General features: G+C 34.8%; 1 protein-coding gene across 2 annotated transcripts in view; it reads left to right on the top strand.

The window, feature by feature from the left end:
* Positions 1 to 24,665, top strand: part of RASA1 (RAS p21 protein activator 1) — a 112,126-nt gene that overhangs the window by 59,781 nt on the left and 27,680 nt on the right. For both annotated transcript variants that reach the window (XM_080803955.1, XM_080803956.1), the window contains exons 6-11: positions 3,128 to 3,159; positions 9,428 to 9,480; positions 10,222 to 10,372; positions 14,926 to 15,004; positions 21,214 to 21,334; positions 22,604 to 22,760. In XM_080803955.1, the coding sequence (XP_080660081.1) occupies positions 3,128 to 3,159; positions 9,428 to 9,480; positions 10,222 to 10,372; positions 14,926 to 15,004; positions 21,214 to 21,334; positions 22,604 to 22,760 (593 nt within the window). The remainder of the gene's footprint in view (positions 1 to 3,127; positions 3,160 to 9,427; positions 9,481 to 10,221; positions 10,373 to 14,925; positions 15,005 to 21,213; positions 21,335 to 22,603; positions 22,761 to 24,665) is intronic.

Raw genomic sequence — 24,665 nt, 5'->3', positions numbered from 1 at the left:
AATACTCCGTACATTTTTGGAACTTATCCATAATTAGGAGAAATTAGTAATGAAACTTTTTAAAATTAAAAATGTCAATTCCCTAGAACAAAGAATTTTTCATTAAAATGTATTTACTGTAGTAAAGGTTATTTATTTGTAAAGAGGATAACTAAGCCGGCATGTTTGAATCTTTAACTGTTAATTTTCTGAAAGTTTTTTCTTTTCAGGAAGTTTTTATGAGTTTCTAAGAATTTAAAAAAATTACCATTTGTGCCTATTTGTATCTCCTTTTGTCTTCTTAGTGGTTTTCCTCATAAATGAGGCTATGAAAAAATGATCATGGAATCTGAATCAAATAGGGTTGCACATGTTTGCTTTCAGAATCTTTATCTCCCAAATATATGTATAATTTTCTGGTAACCTTAGCAAAACTTAGTTTTTACCACGTTTCTACATTTCCAGTATTCCCATTTTTATTGTCGCCACATAATACAGCATCAGTAGTCTTGTCACACAGTGTCGATAATTGTTGTGTTTTTTTGATAGCAGTTCCGCTTTCAAGTAGCATTTGCATTTCAGACATACCAGTATCACTGAATCTTTTTTTTGTTTTTTTTAAAGTATCACTGAATCTTACCAAACATATTACAATTTTGGAGTGCATCCTTTTTGGATTTGGATTTGTTTAGTGTGATGGAATGGTTTCCTTTTATCTTTCACAACCCTCAGAGTTACTGTTTTTAAATTATGTCGTGAACTTGATAATATTCTGAAACTTGTGTTTTGATTATTTTCTGGGAAGATTGCAGTGGAGAACATTTTTCTTTGTTATTAATTCTCTTGATTAATAGATCTTGATATGTAGAAGTAAAACATAACAGGAAAAGTGGAGGGCAGTTGAGGAAATGGTATGATACATTGCATACAAATAGTTACTTAGTGGAAGAACCGGGATTGGAACTCCTAATTCCTAGGTTAGTATTTGATAATTTACAGTAGGGAGAGAGATTTTTTTCAATGTAGGCCAGAAGTGTTCAAACAGAAGAATCTTACTGTGTTGGTTTTACTACAAAATTTCTTAGTAAAAACTTTTTTATGTTGGATTTTTTTTCTCCTGCTGTAATACCCCTATGCCTATTTTTCTGATTATTTAAAGAATTTAGAGTATAGTTTAACTTTCTCCAGCTCTTGGGATTCTGGATCAAATTTAATAAGATAAACCTTAAGAAGAATAAGTGAAAGTTATCCAATGAGTACAGGGGGAAAAAAAGCCCAGTTTAACATAAGGATACATAACATAAATAAAAGGAAAAAAAAAAAGAACAAATTAACAAGTAAGTATGAATGAACAATGTGATGTGACTGCTAAAAAGGAATATAGTCATACATTGAATTAATAGTAGATAATTCCAAGTTAGAATTAATGAACAATTTTTACTCTAATACTTAAAATAAGTTTTCATAATGGTCTTCATTGGAGCCTAGTGATTCCTTATAGCTTGAAAAGCCATTTGCAGATTGTCTAGATTTCAGACATTAGGTTGGTGGTTGGATTTAAGGATTTTCCCACTCTGAGATTCTAATTACTGTTCTTCAAGTACATGTCTACTTTTATGCTTTAAATCTAGAATGTAAGCTTTGTGAGGATTTTTGTCTCTGATTCAGTGGTGTATCCCCATAGTATAGAATAGTGTGTCTGGCATTAGTATGCATTCAGCAAGTATTTGTTGAATGAATTTCTTTATGCCTGCACTTTTCCTGACACTCCTGCCCTGCTAGACTACTACCACGTAAAATTTGATTCATCTTTTTATCTCAGAGGCTTCCTAGTTTTCACAGAGGATTTATGCCTTTCTTAGGCTAAATTATTTCCTCTTCTGTTTCCATAGCACCTTGTTAATCTTTATTTTATTACACTGTATAAAATTAATTTATGGTGTCAACCTATTCTGTAGAGATAAGCTCCTTTTGGGTAATGATTATGCATTTTGTGTGTGTGTGTGTGTGTGTGTGTGTGTGTGCGCGCGCGCACGCGCGCGTGTGTGTTTTTGAAGCATACTGCTTTGTTTTATAATAGACATTCAGTGGGTGTTTTAGTTCACTTAGGTATTTGATGGGTAAGGACAAATTGAGAGAGGTGAATGCCTGTATAGATAGACCATTTTTCTTTATTATTCAGTGAAAACCTGGTGTCAGGTACCTAGTTTTGCTGGGTACTAGGAGTACAGGTCAATAAGTATTCAGTGAGAATTATTTGCCCAGTATTGTGCTAGTGGTTATGGTGGTGGTTGGGTATTAACAAAGAAGAGTTAAGATCTTAAGGTGCTTACAGCCATTATTAAGGAATGAATAACACTACTGTATCTTAAATAATAGGCGTGCCAAATAGAGTAAGGTAAAGTTCAAAAGATGATAAAAGAATGATGTCTTTCTATTCAAAGTAGAAGTTTATGTTTTAGGGACTCCGTATTTTACTGAGAACTAGTATTTGAAGAAGATACTGTCTGGGTAGTTTAGGTTAACAAACAGGTAGGAAGCAGTGAGTGGAAAGGACATTGTAAGTTAAAAAGAACAAGCCAGTGGTGTTGAGAATACAGATAAGCAAATGGGTATTTATGTGGGTCCATTGTATAGATACCTAAAGAGAATTGGTACTAGGAGATAGGAAATGTAGACTTGAGTGATATGATAAAGGATTTTGGTTTTCAAAGAGGAGTTTGTAGGGAGCAGAGAGGTATTAAAGGTCTGGTTTTTAAATTTTGTTACTTTTTGTTTGGTTTGGTGTTTCTTAGTGCAGGGGAAAGTTGCAGTTGAAACTGGTAAGTCCAGATTGGAGTGGTGAGATAATGGGGTTGGATAGGGCACAGAAGTAATTAAACTCTTTGGGCAGTGGTAATAGTTTGAGAAAAGGGAGGAAAAAGGCCTGAATTCCAGTAACCACAACACGAGGAGAAGAGTAATAACAATAAGGGAGAGAGTTTTAGAAAGACTTTTCTTGAACTGATTGGTTTTTTCTTATATATGCAAAAGTAAATTTGAGGGACAGGGTAGAGGTGTGTTTGAAGATATGATTTTTATTAATTTTAATAAAAATAGATTAATAGTTAAAATTATATAAATACTATCTTAATGTCTTATCCTTTAGGGCCGGGAAGAAGATCCACATGAAGGCAAAATGTGAGTTTGTGTTAATTACTAAAAGAAAAAAGAAAATATGTCAAAAACCTACAAATTGGAAAACTTAGGCCAAAATTTATTTTAAAACTGCTACTTTTGGAGCTGTCTTAAAAATTGTTTTTATTTGGTTCAGGAACTGATATGTTAATATTTTCTTTAGGATCTACTGATAGTCTTATTTTTTAATAATGATGGTGTCTTTTATACCTGTATGTAACTCTTCTGTCGCTAAAGGCTTTTCTATAAACATTAATAATAGTATGAATGTCACGATTCCTCATATTTTTTTTTTTACTTTCTTACTGATAATGCATTTTTTGTTTTTGTAACCACATCTTTTACATATTTTATATTTCAGTTTTTTTGGTTTGTTGTGTGTCTGTGTATGAGAAAGAGAGCTTTTCTCCAACATCAGCGTTCTTTTTTTTTTTTTTTTTAAGATTTTATGTATTCATTTGACAGAAATAGAGCATAAGCAGGAGGAGCGGCAGGGAAAGGGAGAAGCAGACTCCCTGCTGAGCAGGGAGCCTGATGTGGGGCTCCATCCCAGAACACTGGGATCATGACACAAGTCGAAGGAAGACGCTTAACCAACTGAACCACCCAGGCGCCCCCAATATCAGGGTTCTTTACCATATTTATAAGATTCTGAAGGCCTTTCTTTTCATAATCTTTTCAGGCTGATTTTAAGTATCTTCTAAGGGCTAATTCAAAGACCAGGTATTACATACGTATTATTTGCCACAAAATCTTCTCATATTTCACAAGTTACTAGCTGTTAACAATAATTTCCTATGGGAAATTTACTCTAATTTTGTCCTTACAGATTGTAAGGAAAAAGGTCCTTACAGATCTTTTCTATTGTCCTGTTCATCCCTCATTTGCTTATTTAAAATTTATTCATTTGAGAGAGAGAGAGAGAACGAGAGCAGTGGGGAGAGGCAGAGAGAGAGAGAAAGGGAGAAGCAGACTCTCTGCTGAGCAGGGAGCCTGATGCGGGGCTTGATCCCAGGATCCTGAGATCATGACCTGAGCCAAAGGCAGACACTTAACCATCTGGGCCACCTTGGCACCCCCCCCTCATTTATTTGTATGTGAATTTTCTTCTGAAGATGTTAACTCTCAATCCCAAGTCTATTTTCAGTCATATGATTTTAATAGGAACTGTTCATCTTCTAATCTCTTTTCACAGGAACATTTTTTCTTCCCTTCCTGTCAGAATTTACGAATGGAATTTAAGGCTTTCCTCTCAAGTGGTTGCTTACTTTGTTTTCTAACCATTAGAACACAAAAACATTAAGCTGGATACTCTGCTTGCAGTAAACCTCCTTTAGTTGCCCACCCTTCCTTAGGTGGAACATACGAGATGTTTTCTGAGTCCATTTTCCTTACTGTTTTGTGTAGCTGTTTAACTGTAAAATAGTCTCTATGAGTGAGACTGTATCTTGTTGATTTTAGTAGTGTGAGGTCTTCCTGCTTTAGATTACGAATTCTGATGAATGTGTGGAGGAGGTATACCAATAATGTAAGCAAATGAAGTGGGTCAGGTGTAAATGCTGTTTCTCTCAAATTACAGTAATCTTGATCTCCTAATTTTACCTCTTTGAGGGAGATTAAGGTACATGGAGCTATTTTCCTATAGTACAAACAACAGTGCAAAGTGTTGGGATAAATGGCAACTAATATTCTCTCTTTGTATTAGAGAGTAGGACGCCAAAAATGAGAAAGTGTTTGCCTGCTGTGAGGGGACTGCTGTAATTGATGTATGCAAAAATGGGGGTCCAGTGTTGTGAAAGCCTCCAGATTTATAAGATACTCTGAAAATCTGTATTTTTCCCTACTTAAAATAATACCACAGATTTATTTTAAAAGGAAAAAAAAAATGTAGGTCAAACGCCAGTAATACTTCAAATGCGTAATACTGTTTTTTGCCTTTGCCCAAACTACTTTCTAGGCCAGAATTCATCCTGCATTATCTTTGGTTAATTTCTGTTCTTAATGACCTAACTCATTTAGCACTTTCCAAAAAGTATTCCTTTATCTTTTCCCTCACGTGTTCCACAGAACTGGTACCCTTCTCTTTTATTCAAAAAAAGCCCTCTGTGCATATCAGTGCGCTTTATTATATTTTTGACATTGATTTTGTGGTTATACGTATGTGTGCCCCTTTTTCTTATTGGAGTAGGGACTTCATAAGAGCAGATACTCCCCTTTGTGTCACTGGTATACACCGTGTGTTTGAAGAAACACTTTGGCTATTCAGGTGTTACGTGGTTCCATAAAAACTCTAGCATTGTTCTAGCTCTGTGAAAAATGCTAATAGTATTTTTGTTATGGGTTGCTTTGAATCTGTAGATTACTTTGGGTAGTATGGACATTTTAACATTTGCTCTTCCAATCCATGAATATGGAATATCTTTCAGTTTGTTTGTCTCATCTTCAGTTTCTTTCATTGTTTTTTAATGCATTTTGGAATACAGGTCTTTTACCTCTTTGGTTAAGTTTATTCATAGGTATTTTATTAATTTTGGTACAGTTGTAAATGGGATCATTTTCTTAATTTTTCTTTATCCTACTTTTTATTGGTGTATGGACATGCAGTTGATTTCTCTATATTGATATTGTATTCTGTGACTTTATTGAATTCATTTGTCAGTTCTGTAGTTTTTTTGGTGGAGTCTTTAGGGTTTTTCATATAGTAGCATGCCATCTGCAAATATAGTGAGTTTTACTTCTTCTTTACCAATTTGGATGCCTTTTATTTATTTTTCTTGTCTGATTGCTATAGTTAGGACATCCGGTACTCTGTTGAATAAAAGTGGTAAGAGTAGACATCCTTGTGTTGTTAGTGATCTTAAGGGAAAAGCTTTTAGTTTATCGCTATTGAGTATGATATTAGCCGAGGGTTTCCCATGTATGGCCTTTATTATGTTGAGATGCGTCTCCTCCTAAACCTACTTTGTTGAGCGTTTTTATCATGAATGGATGTTGTAGTTTGTGAAATGCTTTTTCTGCATTTATTAAGATGACCGTATGGTTTTTATTGTTTCTCTTATTACTCTGATGTATCATGTTGATTGATTTGCAAGTATTGAACCATACTGGCATCCCTGAAATAAATCCAACTTAGGGTGAATGATTTTTTGATGTATTGTTGAATTTGGTTTGCTAGTTTTTTCTAAAGATTTTATTTATTTTTTCAACAGAGAGAGATCACAAGTAGGCAGAGAGGCAGACAGAGAGAGAGAGAGGAGGAAGCAGGCTCCCCGCCAAGGAGAGAGCCTGATGCGGGGCTTGATCCCAGGACCTTGGGATCATGACCTGAGCCGAAGGCAGGGGCTTTAACCCTCTGAGCCACCCAGGGGCCCCAGTGTGCTAGTGTTTTGTTGAGGATTTTTACATCTGTCTTTATGAGGGATATTGGCCTGTAGTTTTGGGGGGTTTTTTGTAGTGTTTTTGTCTGGTTTTCTTACCAAGGTAATCCTGGTCTTAAAGAGTGAATTTGGAAGTTTTCCTTCCTCTTTAGTTTTTTGGAATAGTTTGAGAAGAATAGGTATTAACATTTTCTTTAAATGTTTGGTAGACAGGGGCACTTGGGTGGCTCAGTCAGTTAAGTGTCTGCCTTCAGCTCAGGTCATGATCCTAGGGTCCTGGCATCAGGCCCTACATCATACTCCCTGCTGAGGGGAGTGTTTCTGTCCACACCGCCCCCCCCCGCCATCCCCACCCAGTACGTACGCGTTCTCTCTCTCTCTCTCTCAAATAAATAAATAAAATCTTAAAAAAAATGTTTAGTAGACAGAATTCACCTGTGAAGCCATCTGGTCCTGAACTTTTGTTTGTTGGGAGTTTGTTGCTTACTGATTCAGTATCATTTCTTTTTTTTTTTTTTTTTCTAATTTTTTTTATTTGAGAGAGAGACAGAGTAAGAGAGCATGAGAGGGGAGGTCAGAGGGAGAGGCAGACTCCCCATGGAGCTGGGATCCCAATGTGGGACTCGATCCCAGGACTTCAGGATCATGACCTGAGTTGAAGGCGGTTGCTTAACCAACTGAGCCACCCAGGCACCCTTCAATGTCATTTCTAATAATCAGTCTATTCAAGTTTTCTGTTTCTTCCTGATTCAGTTTTGGAAGGTTGCATGTTTCTAGGAGTTCATCCATTTCTTTGGGGTTGTCCAATTTGTTGCCATACAATTTTTCATAGTATTCTCTTAAAATCTTTTGTATTTCTGTGATGTTGGTTGTTACTTCTTGTCCTTCATTTCCGAGTGTATTTATTTGAGTCCTGTGTTTGTTTTTTCTTTACGAATCTAAGAACCAGTTCCTGGTTTCATTGATCTTTTCTATTTTTTTTTTTTTTTTAAAGTTTCTGTTGCATTTACTTCTGCTTACTTAATCTTACTATTTCTTTCTACTGGCTTTGGGCTTTGTTTATTCTTCTGTTCTAGCTCCTTTGGGTGTTAAGATTTGGTGGTTATTTGAGATTTTTCTTATTTCTTGAGGTAGGCCAGTATTGCTCTAAACTTCCCTCTAGAGCATCTTTTGCTTCATCCCAAAGATTTGGACTGTTTTCATTTTCATTTGTCTCATGTATTTTTTTATTTCCTCTTTGAATCTTGGTTGACCCATTCACTGTTTAGTAGCATGTTGTTTAGTCTCCATGTATTTGTGTTCTTCCCAGACGTTTTCTCAGGACTGATTTCTAGTTTCATACTGTTGTGGGCAGAAAAGGTGCATGATATGATTTCAGTCTTTTTGAATGTCTTAAGTTTTTTTGTGGGCTAATGTAATTTATCCTGGGAGGTGTTCCAGGTGCACTTGCAAAGAATATGTATTCATGGTTCTGGGATGCAGTGTTCTGAATATATATCTGTCTGTCCCATCTAGTGTAATGTGTCATTCAAAATCACTTTTTCCTTGTTGATTTTCTGTCTGGATGATCCATCCATTGATGTAAGTGGGATTTTTAAGTCTCCTGCTGTTACTGTATTACTGTCAGTTTCTCCCTTTCTGTCTGTTAATAGCTGCTCTGTGTATTTAGGTGCTCCCATGTTGGATGCATAGATATTTGTAATTACATATCCTCTTCTTGGATTGTTCCTCTTATCATTTTATAATGTCTGTCTTTTCTCTTGTCACAGTCTTTGTTTTAAAGCCTATTTGTCTGATACAAGTACTGCTACCCTAGCTTTCTTTTCACTTCTGTTTGCCTGGTAAATGTTTTCTTGTTCCTTCACTTTCAGTCTGCAGGTGTCTTTAGATCTGAAGTGAGTCTCTTGTAGGTGGCATATAGCTGGGTCTTGCTTTTTTTTGTTTGTTTGTTTTAGTCTTGTAGTATTTTTACTTTCTAAGCTGTTTTTTAAGCCACAATCAAAACTAAGAATAGATCCCATGAATTTGTGGAGAAGTGATAGAGGGATGATCTGGAGTTACCAGCTTGGCATTAAGAGGTGTTAATCAGCAGGATAGATAATAGTCCCTCATGTAAATGAGAGGAGATTTTAAGAAATTTAATTACTAATAATTTTTAAAATCAGGTGTGTCATTTTATTCTAAGGTAAAATTTAAATACTTTAGTTATTATATGCAGTGGATCTTGAATATAATGCCACTTATAATTTCTGAATGCTTATTTTAAGTATATAGAAACTAAAACATATAGCCATCTAATTTGTTATGGCGGTAGCTCAAATATAATTAGGAATATTAAGTCATTCTTTTATTTCAGTCCTTGATACTGACATCTACTCTCTGTCATCACTCAATCTCACTTTCTGACTTTAAGGAAAGTATTAGTCAGCCATGTCTATTTTCTTTCAAGAGAGAACTTACCTCCTATTATAGGGAAAGTTCACTTGGAGGGTAATGTGAGGAAAATTCATTTACTAATTTTTTTTTTCTGGATAATTCTGTTATGGGTTCTACCTGTACCATCTCTCCCTCCTAATGCAAAGAAAAGAGAACACTAGCTATGGTGTAAACATGTAACAGTTTCTCATTATCAGAATTAAAATCATTACTGGTACTGTTCATTAATATGGAAATTATAGTTTGTATTAGTCCCTTATTTTACTATATTTTGTTGAAATTATGTATGTTTACAAATATAATAACAAATGTAAAAGGTATGAGATAATTTGATCAGTTGTATTTGTCTTTATTTCATTGTATCAGTGTGAATTAAACTTGTGCTGGTTGTTTAGTTTTGATTGTATAACAGCAAAAAGGACTTCAGACTTAAATATTTAATTTGTTCTCTTTTTAAGATGGTTCCATGGGAAAATTTCCAAACAAGAAGCTTATAATTTACTAATGACAGGTACTTGTATATTCACTCTTTGTTTTAAAACTGACCATTTATCATCCCTTTTGTCTTTAGCACCCATTTGATATTTAAACATACACAGAGGAAAGACAAAACATTTTGGGGTTAAGAGTCATTGCCAGTTGAAGATACTTAAAAGCCTTCTTTAAAATTAGTCTGAAAATCTTTAATACATGATAATTTGATTCTATATGACTTTTCAGGTTCTTACCTACTAAATGGAAGGTAGTATACATATATTGATTTTGATAAGGTGAACACATATTTCATTTTTTGAATCTACCTTTATAAGTATTGGTACTATTTTATTACAGTTATTTAATGTTTAATCAGAAGCATTGATTAACTGCAGAGTACTCCTAAAAAAAATTACTTTAACTTTTTTTAGACTCTTCTTATTAAGAGGATTTACAAATAGAATGTACCCATTTAGCCAGTGTCCTCTACCTGTGGTTAGGTTATTCTTTTGAAGTCATGACAGGTATAACATTATTAACCAGAAATCACTGCTGCATACTTATTTTTATGTAATACACACATGCAACGTTTGGGTGGTTCTGACTCATAAACTAGAAAATACAAAAATGTATTAAAATTATCTTTATTATAAAACAAGTTCCTGATGAAAATTTACATATGTTTATAACTTCCAAATGTGCTTTATAATTATGTTACTTAACACAATTTTTTTTATTTGGTAATTAGGAAATAAAACTAATAGCTTAATTTTTACAGTTGGCCAAGTATGCAGTTTTCTTGTGAGGCCCTCAGATAATACTCCTGGTGACTATTCACTTTACTTTCGGACCAGTGAAAATATTCAGCGATTTAAAATTTGTCCAACACCAAACAATCAGTTTATGATGGGAGGCCGATATTATAACAGGTAAGTTGTGAGAAATTTTAGTTATCTTTTACTTTTAGCAAAAATAATTGAAACTTCAATAACATAGTGTTATCAGATTCAAAACTGTATAAAGGTGTCTGACTTTTTAGAATTTAAAATAAGGCCTTTAATGTAATTTAGTAGTAGTCATGTCCAAGGATTCTTCAAACAGTGTCAAAAATGAATATAAGTTAATAACTTTTCCTTCAAGATAATTTATATGTTTGTTGATTATGTATGGACTGTTTTTATACCAAATTTGCTAAGTCCTTAACTGTAGGGTAGCGAAACATTTGTTCTAAGAAAAAGAATATATTACATTCTTTAATTAGTGAGACATTTTACTTTATTTTTTTTAAAGATTTTATTTATTTGACACAGAGAGTACAAGAAGGGGGAGCATCAGGCAGAGGGAGACTGAGGAGCCTAATACAGGGCTCAATCCCAGAACCCTTAAGCCTGCATGCTTAACTGCCTGAGCCACCCAGGTGCCCCAGGACATTTTAATAGGAAGGAAAAGTTCTTAAAGATTAAAGAGAGACTTTACTACAAATGTTACCCATGTAACTGGGTTGTTCTCAAGTTGATATTTCTTGGTTCTAATTATTAGTTCCTACTTCTCATTTTAAAAATTATAGTAAATTCGGGGCGCCTGTGTGGCTCAGTGGGTTAAAGCCTCTGCCTTTGGCTCGGGTCATGGTCTCAGGGTCTTGGGATCGAGCCCCACGTCGGGCTCTCTGCTCAGCAGGGAGCCTGCTTCCCCCCTCTCTCTCTGCCTGCCTCTCTGCCTACTTGTGATCTCTCTCTCTGTCAAATAAATAAATAAAATCTTTAAAAAAAAATTATAGTAAATTCATTGCTTATCCCAAAGCTCAGAATGAACTTTAGTCACTGGAGAAGGAAAATGAGTCAATAGAGAAATCATATGATAGAATCTCAGCTTTTTTTTTTCCCCCTGTATATTAGAAAGAAATCTTACATTTTTCTTTTTCCTAATGTAAAGAATTTCCCGTATTAGCTAACTCTAGAGTAGCCTTGTCTTCCTCTTTTGGAGGCTTTCATAAACTAAAATGATGGCATTTGCCTAGTTTAATCCCTTAATACCACAGCAGTATTCTCCATCCCATTTAGTATTTCTCTTAATTCCAGCTTGACTTTTGAGGGTATAGAGATCCAGCAGCTGTTTTATCTTGGAGAACAAACAAAAAAACAAGTTGTAGTTGCTGCCAGAAGGCCCATGAACGGTTAAGAGACATCAGGTGGCAGATGTGAGTCTCGACATTTGGATCCTTTTGCACACGTATACAGAAAAGCTGCTTGAGTGGTTTCTACATTAATAGTCCAATCTAGACATCTTCACTGAAAATCTAGCTAGCTGCAATTTAAGCTCTTTAGGAAGGTAAATTACTTTTTCCCATTTTCTAGTTTTCTAGTGGTTTGGAATATATAAAACTGTAAGTTGAAAACATATATTCTTAACTGAATTGATAAATGTCTATTTGGAAACTTTTTAAAATATAAAATAATTTACATAGACTTATTTTCAGTGAAATTTGTTTACTGCCTTAAACTTCCTTATGATATGCATTTTGCAAGATGAAAATTCTTCCTACATAATGGAAGCAGTCTGTAAAATACATAAAGGTTGGCTTTTTTATTGATAAAGACCAGAATGAAGCAAGAAGAAAGAAGTATTTGAAGTATATTTCTTTATTAGTCTGCTTACAAAGTGATGACTTAAAAAATTTTAAATACATGTTAATTTAGTAGCTGTGATCAATAACCCTAACCTCCCAATTTTTTCTTTTTTAAAAAAACATTTATTTTTTTATTTTAGGGAGGAAGTGATTGAGAGAGAGAGCATGTGTGAGTGGGGGTGGGAGTAGGAAGGAACGCAGGGCGAGAATCTTTCAAGCAGACTCCCCACCCAGCGTGAGGACCCATGTGGGGCTTGATCTCACAACCCATGAGATCATAACTTGAGCTGAAACCAAGAGTCTGCTGAGCCACACATGTGGTCCCCCACCCACAGATTTTCTTTATAGATATGTTCATTTGATAAAGTTCAGGAGTATTGTTATTCCTAGCATAGAATACTATTTTTTTTTTCCCAAAGAAAGCTAGAATTATGTAAATCTGATGCCTGGAAAAAGGCAGTTTTACAGTTTGGAAATATATATTTCAGCATGGAAATATATTCTATTACAGCATTAGTGTCAGTAATAAAGTAAATCTTAGAAGATAAACCTTTGTGGGGTGTTTGGCTGACTCAGTTAAGAGCATGCGACTCTTGATCTCAGTCAGGGTTGTGAGTTGAGGCCTCGTGTTGAGTGTAGAGATTACTAAGAAAAAATAAATGGAGTTAAAAAGATATGCCTTTGTGATTATCACTTACTGTTTAGAATTTAAATGTTAAGTTGGATTATCCAATAAAGTATGTACAGAGCCATACTCTGCTGTCTTTTCTTCCCATTAATTCTACATTAGTCTTTTGGTAAAGAGAGGTAGCACTCAAGTCTGTTCATTTAGAAACTGCTTTTTTGAGACATAACTTCAACATTCCTGTATTAAAACTTTTACAAAAAGCAGGAGAAGCATTTAACAGCAAGTATAATTCAGCAAACATTTATTAACTAATTCACTTTTTGAAATATATTGTACAGACCCATGCATATACATTTAAGAGAAAGGTCTATGAGGTACAGGTCTATGGGAACAGATGGTTGTCTGACTGTGATGAGTTCAGGACTGTATATGTGGACATGGGAGACTCAGTGGAAAGAGAGCAGTTGAGGTAGTGATGAGAAGGGAGAGGGAGGAAGGATTTTGGCCAGACCTTGAAGATTACTGACATTTATCTACGAGGTTCAAGGAGAGACATGGTTTTATTTATTAAGTAAATTACTAAAATGAAAGTGTAGTAGTGAACATGTTTTAGTTTTCTGAGACGTAAATCTGTCTAATTTCATACCTAAAACTTTCATGGAATATCTAGGAAATTCTGGGTTGTTGTGTCTCCCTTGAGTGTTTCTTTAGGTGTATCTGGGTAGAATATGAACTAAAGTAATTAAAAAAAAAAGGCATCTTGAAAGTCTAGCTCATTGGTAAAAATATATTTGATTGGTTGTCACAGACTTTTTAAATTTGTTCTTGGGCAGTCTGAACTGTGTATTCTTTCAGCTCATGGACAAGAATTATATTATAATGCTGAGATGCTCCACAAGACCAATTGCATTTTATAGTTACTGAGTCAGAAACCTTTGATATTTACTGTTTTTTATGGATTTGATGCTTTTTGCTTTGAAACAAGTAGTCATCTCTGTGAAGGTATTTGTCTTCAAATGTCTTTTCTGATTTTCTTTTTTCCTTTAACATTTTTGGATTTATATGTGGCATTACCTTATTCCTTTAAACACTTATAACCTTCCTTGTCTTTTTTGATGTGAATACCTTTTTACTTGTCTCATTTTGCCCCCTTGTGTAAAATGCTGCCTCTGGTATTCAGTTCATATCCATTCATGCTTATTTTTTCATTAATCTTTTCAAGTCTCCTGTTTTGCTTTTTTTAACATTATATTTGCTTTAAATTAATTTTGTAGTATGGCAAAGACATTTTATCTTTGGAGACATATATATGCACATATATATGTGTGTATCTTTGGAGAGGGGGTATGCATATATATATATACACATATGTATCTCTAGAGATAAAGTATATATTTCAATTCCATCAGTAGAAGAACTGTGGAAAAAATCAAGTGGAAGATTAAACAAGATCTGTTCTGAGAATGTTTTCTCTCTGTCCCTAAAATAGCCATTCCTCCAGTATATTAAAGGAAGTTTGAAAGTGTAAGATTTAAATATTCAGGACAATAAAATGGCCTACTGATTATACAGAAACACTTTTATATTGGAAAATTCATTATGCTGTGCTAAAATACATGTTAAATTACATTATATAATGTCATTTTATTTTCTGTTTTACTAATAAAATTTCCCAGTTAGTAAGAATATTTTATAGCATTGCTTTTCAAAATCATCAATAAGCCTTCCCTGTGGTAGCTATAATCTTACATGTAAAATTAGCTCCTGGTCTGTTTGTTTCTCCTTTTACTTGCTGTTAATGTTTTATGATCTAACTTCATCTGATTGTTACGAAAGCAGAATGTGTGTTTTGATGATAAAAATTCTTAAAATCTACCTGAACGTGCTATATAAATGCCATTTTTCGTTCAGTTCTTTCTCAATTCCTCAGAAATACTCTTAAAAAAAAAGTTAGACTTTTATTCTTTTCTTACTTATACTGACTCTTTGAGTATGTGTATGCAAAATTGTAGTCTCTGACTCAGGTATTCTGATCTGTAAATGAATTCTTTCTTTTCTAAAATAATGAGACTGTTGTAATCATATATACTATTGATGTATTTGGGTTATATGCTTTGGAAAACACTTGCAAATATATAATCCTTGCTAACAGGGTCTTTGTGTATTTTCAAGATTTGCATTTTTTAAGAGACAAATTATATCAATGTTAGTAATTTTTATTTTAACAGCATTGGGGACATCATAGATCACTATCGAAAAGAACAAATTGTTGAAGGGTATTATCTTAAGGAACCTGTACCAATGCAGGTCAGTGTTGTTTTTCTTTTTGCAGTAATAAGCATTTTATTTTAAAATGCATTTTTGGTGGTATGTTTTATGCACACATTCATGCATTTAAAATTGGATAACATTTAAAACTGCCATTACTCAGATTCTTCCAGAAAGTAAATTGTAAGAGAAACACTTAGTTTTTATTTATGTTGATTCTAGCCTCTGTGGCTTTTTGAGAATAGAAGGAGTGGTGGGGCAGAAGCCATGTTACTTTGGGTTAGGGAGTGAGCTTGTTGGAGGCAAAAATGGAGACAGCAAGAATCAATCACAGCTGGGCTTACATAGGTGAGCTTGGTAGATAAAATAAAAATAAAATCCAGAAGAAGATACAGGGCTGAGGGGGGTTTAAACTTTTTATTTCATTGTTTATTTGGCTATAGGTTTATGGTTTGAGAGAGTTTTGTGCATGTCTGTATATTCTGCATTAAGCCACTAGTAGAGAGCAGAGTGACAGTGGTGGGTGAGATGGGGTAGTGGCAGTACTTGATGTACACAGCCCTCGGGAAGGCAAAATCCCCAATATATGAAGAAGGATGGGTATTAAGCAAGGGGGCCTCTTGAATCTTAGCTGCTTAATGCATAGTGTGATTGCTTTTTCTCTGTATTTCTTATACTTTCTGAAGAGTGGTGGACAACATTTGTAGCAGAGGTTAGGAATAGGTGTTTCAAAAGAGTGATAAAGAATTTTCTATGTGGGAAATGGAGGTGTTGATAGTCCAAGGACATAAAGAAGGTTTTGGGTGCCCAGCTACACTTCCATAGTGACTGATTATGTCTGTAGCTTCTCAGTTTTTCCTCTTCTAACAAGTTAGTTTCAGATGGTTGTACCTGCTATTCATAGCAGTTTCAGAGGTGGGGGATCATTATTCTGATGCTTAATATCAATTCAAGAATCGTCATCATCTTGTCACACTTCATACAGCTTCATTTCCTCATACTTGCTAGTAGAATGTGTGGTCCCCTAGAGCAGGGGTGTTGTGTTGTATTCCCAGGGCCTGGAGTGGTGTCTGTGTTACGGAATGAACGACTGTCTGCTCTCCAGCAGGAAGCACCTACTTCAACCCCTCTGTATTCTCACTGTGCCTGTTGCTCTCTCCATGTCCACCCTTTCCTCTAGGCAAGCACTGCTAGTTTAAGATCCATCTCAAGTTTCAGTTTCTCCTTGACACCTTTCTAATAACCATAGTCAGCCCTGAAGTCTCGCTTTTGTTGGCAGTTCTGGCAGACATCGTTCAGTATTCTACTTAGTGCATATTAGAACGAACTTTTTATTTAAAAATATTTTATTTTTTTATTTGACAGTGGTGGTGGGGAGCACAAGCAGGGGGAGTGGCAGCCAGAGGGAGAGGGAGAAACAGACTCCCTGCTGAGCAGGAAACCTGACGCAGGACTTGATCCCAGGATGCTGGGATCATGTATCCCCCCCCCACCCCCGCCCCGGGCTTTTTTCTTTTAATCACATAGTTTGGTACATGTTTTCTAGAAGCACTGCTCAGGGTCTTTTTATTAGGGGTCAGAGGTGCCTTTACTCACTGTGTCCTACTGCTATATCCTGAATTCTAATTCACATTGGCTTTTGTTGGTTTTGTTTCAGAAGTCTACACATTTTATTTGTCTACAAATTAAGTCATACATTTTCCCATCTTGAAATTGTGCTTAGAATTTTTAATTTAAGGTTTTTAAGAAGAACTTAATTTTTAGAATAAAAACTCTTAGCACAGTAAGTGGTATTTGACATTTAAACTTTCATACTTAAGTTATAAGGTTGTTTTAAGAAGTACTTCAAATACATAGTCTGCCGCACTCCCGTGTTGCAGTTTCATAATTCAGCAAACCCCAAATTGTTATTTGCAAAAGTGCCAACTAATGCCTTGAATACTTCAGAAATACTGATGCCAATTAGAAAGCAATTTGATTACTACATAAAAACCATTAAATGATATTTCAAGTCTATTAATTAGGGCCTGGCATAAAAAAGTAGGTTACCATAGGAGTTTGGGAATCCTAATACTTACCTATCCTTCCCAGCAGGATACTAGTACAGAAAAGAAAGTATAATAATAACTTTTTATTAATGGAAAAACTTATTAGCTCACTCCCCGTGGGGTGACTCTGCATACCCCCGTAAGATGCTGGAATGGAAAGAGCAGTCCTAGGTACTTCCTTTGTCCTAGGTGCATGCTTTGTAGAGCTAAGACTTCTCAAGACAGACAATAGAAAAGAAGGAGCCTTTTGAGACAGTGCAGCCCACAATAAAATAGGCAACATTTTTTAAGCACTGTGTTTTAGACACTGTTCTTAATAGTTTATTTAATTTTCAACAACTTGATGAGGTTTCTACTGTATGATAGGGAAATTGAGACTGGAGGGGGTAATGACTTAGGGCATCGAGTCATCCTTGACTCTTCTTTCTCTCCTATGCTTTGTGTCCATACTGTTGGGAACATCATACTGCCTCTGCCTTCCAAACAAATGTAGCACATGACCACTGTCAGAATCTGACTTTGGTCTGACTCTTTCCACCTTTGCCCCTTATGCTGCACAACCGCAGTCTGAGGGATCCATTTAAAATGTAAGTCAGATCGTTTCACTCCTCTCTTTAATACTTGCACCTGTTCTACATTTCATTCAGAGTGAAAGCCAAAGTCCTTACTTACAGTGGCCTCTCAAACCATAGATGTCATCTCATTGGTCCTCTGAACTCCTCTTTCTACCATCCTTCTCTCTCATTTGTCTCCACTCATACTGGCTTCTCTGCTGTTTTGTTTTTTTGTTTTTGTTGTTGTTTTTTAAATACGCCAGTTTCTCTCATGCTTTAGGATCTTTGCTTTACCTGTTGACTCTGCCCAAAATGATTTTTTTCTCCAATATCCACTTGTCTCATTCTCTTACTTTTTTTGCTCAGAAACTAGCTTCACAATGAGATTGACCTATATACCTTATTAATACTGCTACTTGCCCTACCCTGTAAAGCACTTACCATTTCTTAATATACAGTATGATTTATGTATTATGTTTATTATCTTTCCCTCATTAAAATGTAAGTTCTTTGAGGATAAGGATCTTTGATTTGCACATTGATGTTATTCCAGAACTAGAACAGACCCTGGCACTCAACAAACATATTATTGAGTTAAATGGGTAGAGAGTAGGCCCTAAAGCCTTCCCTTTGTCATCCAGTGATTTAGTGGAGTTTGGAAAGTGAAGTTCTGTCCTTGGCCATAGTTTCTTTTAATATATTGGAATCTTTTAGAAGTTGTAGGTAAGTATATCAGCCCCTACTCTAATATAATTTAGAAAAGAGCTTTGGAGATCGTCCTGAAATCAGATATTTAAATCCAGATATTAGTGTAGTTGTATCTTAAAGAACAAACCACAAATATGCCCCATTCTGTAGCCAATACTAAATATTATCATCATTATTATTATTTTTAAAGATTTTATTATTTGAGAGAGTGAGAGAGAGCATGAGCTGGGGGAAGACGGATGGAGAGGGAGAGGCAGACTCCCTGCTGAGCAGGGAGCCCAATATGGGATTATGGCCTGAGCTGAAGGGAGACGTTTAACTGAGCTACCCAAGTGCCCCTAAATATTATCATTATTGAATAAAAGACTGGTAAGTACAAATCTATGTAACCAGGAAAGTAGTCATTACTGTTTATCATCTGGGTCCAGTGTATCCTTTTAAATTTTTTATTCTTCAGCCTTTTTATGAATAATCCTTAGAAGTAGGAATAAAGGTATAGTCCAAAAAAGATAATTAGAAAATTTAATAAGAATTTAAACATAGCAAACTGAAATGTTTTCCCATATTTCCTTGGTTATAAAGGCTTGAAATATGCAGTTGTTAATCCACTGTCATGCATGGACCTGGAACATACCATTTTGTAAATCCTAATTCCAGGTTTCTGATACATCTCTAATTAATTCTTGCTGTATAATTACTCTGGTTATTCTTCCCACACTTTAATTACCAGAATACAATACTGATTCCAGACGTATATATCTCTCCACTGGGTTTTAGTTTATGATTCTTGCTTTTTGCTCGTGTACTTGAATTATCAAATGGAATAATTTTGAAAACTCGGATGACTTATTATTTTTTTAGGAGAGTACCATCTTCTTTGCTTCATAAGGGTAAAATATTTTTCTGTGTAGATTTTTAAACGTCAATTACAGTGATAAATGTGGTGAATTTTGAAATTTCTATGTTTCCTTCTACAACCTTTGAATACAAAGTATCTTTTGTCCACTTACAGATCATATTAAGTGAATCTTGGTACACAAACATAAAAATTTAAAGAACCCTTATTTCTTTTTAGCAAAACAGGCCAACCTAGATTCTTATCACAAAATATTGCATGATGACATCCTTGCTATTAAATGACTGACTAGACAGAAACACAATACATATTTCCTTCCCCCTCACCCCTAGAAATAAATCGTTTACTTAGTATTTCTTGAGTTTGAGGAAGTCTAAGGATACTGTCATCTGAAGAATTGCAGTCTGAGATTTTTGCTTATCAAAAATCAATTTTACCATCACAATAGATCACAAAGTGCTGCTGCCTCTTTGTATTCATCTTTTGATTCTTTTAATAATTGTTAAACATCTTCCTATGTCAATTTTTTTCTCTTTGCTGTTAGTGGAAAATTAAAGGTTCTGGGGTGTGCTCAATGAAAGCTAATAAAAAGATAACAGGTGGGCTTTTTACACTTTTTTGAAAGATGCTGCAACACTTGGTAACACAGTTAAAAAAAAAAAACACAAACCAACAAAGTGTGATGCAATGAAGGTAGTGTATTTCACTCTTGCATCATCCTGTAAGTTAACGGTTGGCAAATTTTTCTTTTAAGGGCAAGATAATAAATACTTTAGGGTTTGTCTTCAGTCTCCATCTCAGTCTCCATCTCAGCTGCTGAACTCTGCCTTTGTACTAAGAAAGCAACCACAGACAAATCATAAAGCAGTGAGTGTGGGTTTTCGATTAAACTTTATGTCCAACACCAGGCAGTAGGCTAGATTTGGCACCTGCACCATGGCTTGCCCACCCCTGCTCTTTAGCATACTTGAGAAGTAATTTTTGAATAATGATGAAAATTCTTCCTAGAATGATGAAATAACGGAATGTTTTAAGATAGAGGAAAAAATACGATTTTTGAAAATCTCATATCTTACATTTATAAGAGGATCAGATGGACCTATGAAGTCTCTAAGAAAACAGTCATAAAATATTAATTCTAGCAAATAGTAAGAACTGCTCAAAAAAGAAACTAAGAAACTGAAATTGAGTCCAGTGGATCCCAGTGGTAATACTGATGACTGATGTATTTTGGAAAGATCATTATTAAGATACTCTTCTCTGTAGATTCTTCCTGACATCAGAATTCTTTTTGTTACTTGGGAGGATTTAGCAGTTAAGAGACACGTGTCCATTCCTAAAAGTCAGAGTTACATAAAACCGTGGAATAAAGACCACAATGTTATGGGAAGATAAGGTTAGGGGTACAACGCTCAAGAACCTCATCAGTAACATATAAAGATAAGAACCTAATAAAATGTAGCCTAGTTTTTATATGTGTTAAATGCTTAAGAAATCTTTACTACAATAAATATGGCCCTTCACCTTGAAAAAGACCTGAAGTTTACCTGTCAGAGGCTATCAGAAGGGTTGTGATTATTGTAAAGTGGTAGAAGGATTATTTGAAATCAGATGGTGGTGTAACACTCTGTGTGACTGGATGGGTGGGTGTGGCATATAACACTTAGTGGATGGAGAGGGTTGTGAGGTACTGGAGATGTGTTTTGTATATTCCTATGCATCTCATATCAGCTGGGTGCAGTTTTCTGCATTCACCTAGCGTTTCTTATAGACACAACTGTGCCTAAGCAAATAGGAATTGGTTTTATGTTTGAACTGGTTCCCAGTTTTATCAGTTCTCTTGGAACCAATTCATGTTGTCCATGTTATTTGCTATAACACAACAAGGCAACATAACAAAACTGTATTTTTGAGACTTTCTTTGGAAAGCAAAGGACCTCTTAATATATGTATTTTAGAATTTAGCCTTAAAAACTTTATTTAAATGTTCTACACAGACACATACCTGGCTTTTAATTGGTAATTTAGATTTTATTTCCATCAAGAATTCATGAAATAATTTTAATACTTTTAAAAATTCAGGATCAAGAACAAGTACTCAATGATACAGTGGATGGCAAGGAAATTTATAATACAATTCGTCGAAAAACAAAGGATGCGTTTTATAAAAACATTGTTAAAAAAGGTTATCTTCTAAAAAAGGGTAAGTATTTAAAGATTCATTTTCAGTATTTTCCACTAATATTTAGTAATTGACCCTTGTTTAAAGTTTTTATAGCTAAACATCCTTCAAAATCTAGTCTAGGATAAAGATGATGTGTATATATATATATATATATATATATATACACACACACACACACACACATATATACACACACACAGTGGAATACTACTCAGCCATCAAAAATGAAATCTTGCCATTTGCAACAATGTGGATGGAACTAGAGGGTATTATGCTAAGCAGAATATATCAAAGAAAGATAATTATGTATGATCTATTTCATGTGTGGAATTTAAGGAACAAAACAGGATCATAGAAGAAGAGAGGAAAAAACAAAGCAAGATGAAATCAGAGAGAGACAAACCATAAGAGACTCTTACTCATAGGAAACAAACTGAGAGTTGCTGGGAGGGAGAGACGGGTGGGGGGGGACGGGGAACTTGGGTGATGGACATTAAGGAGGGTAGATGATGTAATGAGCACTGGGTATTATATAAGATTGATGAGTCAATAACCTCTGCCTCTGAAACTAATAATACATGTTAATGAATTGAGTTTAAATTTAAAAAAATGCAGAGTCTGGGTATATTAAGCCCACATTTTCAAGCAGAGCTTAATGACACAAGCTTCCAGGTATCTCTTTCATTCTTGAGGTCAGGGTATTTGTCCACTCTGGTATTTGCCTGGTATTTGCCCACTCTCTCCCTGATACTTCATTATTACTATTTTTTTAAAAGACTTCTAATGACACTTGTCACATTGTTGTTTAGGTGTTTCTGTTTTATAGATTTGCCTCAGATTAACATTAAGAAATGAGAGGAGGTTGGTTGGTAGGGTGTGGGGTAGAAGAGTATTTTCTTAATATTAAAAAAGAATTACTCCTAAGCAAGAATTTTAAAGATTTTATCTTGATGAAACTTGAAAAGATACGGTTGCGGTACCGTTGTCATTTACTCTGTGATTCATTAAAAAAAGCAGTGTAACAAAAGGCACTTTTTTACAGATAAATATAATAGGCATTTTCTCATGTTGTAAGGACTGGCATGTTACTGAAGCTTTGGAATAAAAAGATACAATTTTTATTTTCAGTAACAACAATTTTTATGATGTGTGTGTGTGTATATGTATGTATATATATATACACATGCACACATGGCTTTATAGTTTATTATATTATTATAGTTTATTATATTATTATAGTTTATTATTTGGCTAATGGAAAGCACCCCTTTTTTTTTTTTTTAACAGGCAAAGGAAAACGGTGGAAAAACTTATATTTTATCTTAGAGGGCAGTGATGCCCAACTTATTTATTTTGAAAGTGAAAAACGAGCTACCAAACCAAAAGGATTAATAGATCTCAGTGTATGTTCTGTCTATGTTGTTCATGATAGTCTCTTTGGCAGGTAAGAAATTGGTTTCCTATTTCTTTTGGAATTGTTTTAATAATAAAATAGTGTGGATATGTTCAGATCATTTTTCAAAGCATAGCCAATGGATTTTTAAGAGTCCTAAAATCTTTTGAAAATGTCATATTTACTTTCTAGGGTAATATCTGTCTTCCTTATTTATTTTACACTAACCGGTGCATGAAATTCCACTTTGGTATTATATAGAAATCTTTGGAATGACATTTCCTATAGTAAAACATGACCTGTATATCGCATGTTTCCTCTCTCCCTTATCAGCAGTCTTTTGAGTGACTGACTTTGAGTCTTGTCTTCTTTCTCGTTTTATCACATTCTCTCTTAATTCATTGTATCTGATAGTACTGAATTCACTCAGTTGTATTAAGGTTCCTCAAAAAATTTGACCTTAAGAATTCTAATGTAAAAATAATTGCTTCAGTAGGAAAAAGGGGAGTGTTTCAGATTTGGAGTTGAAACATTTTTCTTTTCTTTTTTTTTTTTTTTTTTAAAGATTTTCATTTATTTACTTGACAACAGACAGAGATCACAAGTAGGCAGAGAGGCAGGGAGAGAGAGAGGAGAGAGCAGGCTCTCCACGGAGCAGAGAGCCCGACGCGGGGCTCGATCCCAGGACACTGGGATCATGACCTAAGCCGAAGGCAGAGGCTTTAACCCACTGAGCCACCCAGGCGCCCCTTGAAACATTTTTCTTACACTAATTTCAGAGTTTTTCAAAAAATAAATATAAATGTATAAGCTAAAGGGGAATCCTGACCGTCACAAGACACATCCAACTCTTGATTACTTCTGATTTTTTGATCAGGAACAAGGCCTTTCTTTACCTTTCACTATCAGTATTATTAATAATCTATTCTAGAGTCTTTTTAGATAAATTGACCATTTTTATTACATATTGGTATTAATAAAACACAAATTTTTTTTTACAACTGTTTCTCTGCTGCAGGATGGCATTTCTACTAAGCAAATACAGCTTTATCCTGTTTAAGTTCAGGAAACTTTAAAACAAATAGCTGTAGAACATACAACCTTGTCATTTCTCTTCTCCAGACTGTGTTTAGAACATTGCATTAGTGTTACTCGTAATTTTAATAGTCAGTTTTTTAAATGGTTATGGTTTGAGAAATGCTGAATTGAACACATAGTTTATCCTTAAAGCAGGACTTTTTGAATTTCTGCCAGTGTTTATATTCTGAATCACTAAGAGGGAATTATTATATGAAGTATTTCATGAACCTTGATAACTCCGCATCCCCCCCCTTTTTTTTTCAAACACTTCCTAATATCTCATAAAAACAGCTGTTACAAAAAACAAGCAAAAATTTTTTGGATAACATAGGATTTCCTAAATTTTGTTTTTCCTTCCTTAACAATATGAGACTCTTGGCCTTTGGGTGTGGTTAGATCAGACCTCTGGCCGCTTTTCATTTCATCTTTCTGCTCTGCCTGCCTTTGTGTTTACTGAATTATTCCTCACAAAACAGCTTCCTTCATGGTAGCAAAGTGGCATAAATACCCAGAGAAGGAAAAAGTAAGCATTGCCTCCAGTAATGATTGAAAATCCTGAGAATGCACTATCGAGCCACCTCTCAGTGTGTAGTTGTAGTTTCCCTGAACTAGCAAAGGTGGGATTCCCTTCATAAATGGAGGCCATTGGGTGCCCAAGCCCTGTTGAAGATGATCCCACTGAAATAGTAAGGCTGCTTTGTACTCTCTGTACAAGAGGGAAATGGATGCTGGGGAGACAACCACACTATTCACCGCCAAACATGGTTTATTTGTGCTTTGAATAGCTGCATGGGGAAGAGATTTTTGGGAACAAGCTTATTGAATTAAGTAGTATGAAATAGGTGGTTCTTAAGTTGAGTCTTAGAAGATGGGTGT

This window comes from Martes martes (assembly GCF_963455335.1).
Source record: "Martes martes genome assembly, chromosome: 5".
NCBI lineage: Eukaryota > Metazoa > Chordata > Mammalia > Carnivora > Mustelidae > Martes > Martes martes.
Note: the sequence above shows the minus strand (reverse complement) of the source record. Positions and strands in the feature narration are given on the sequence as shown.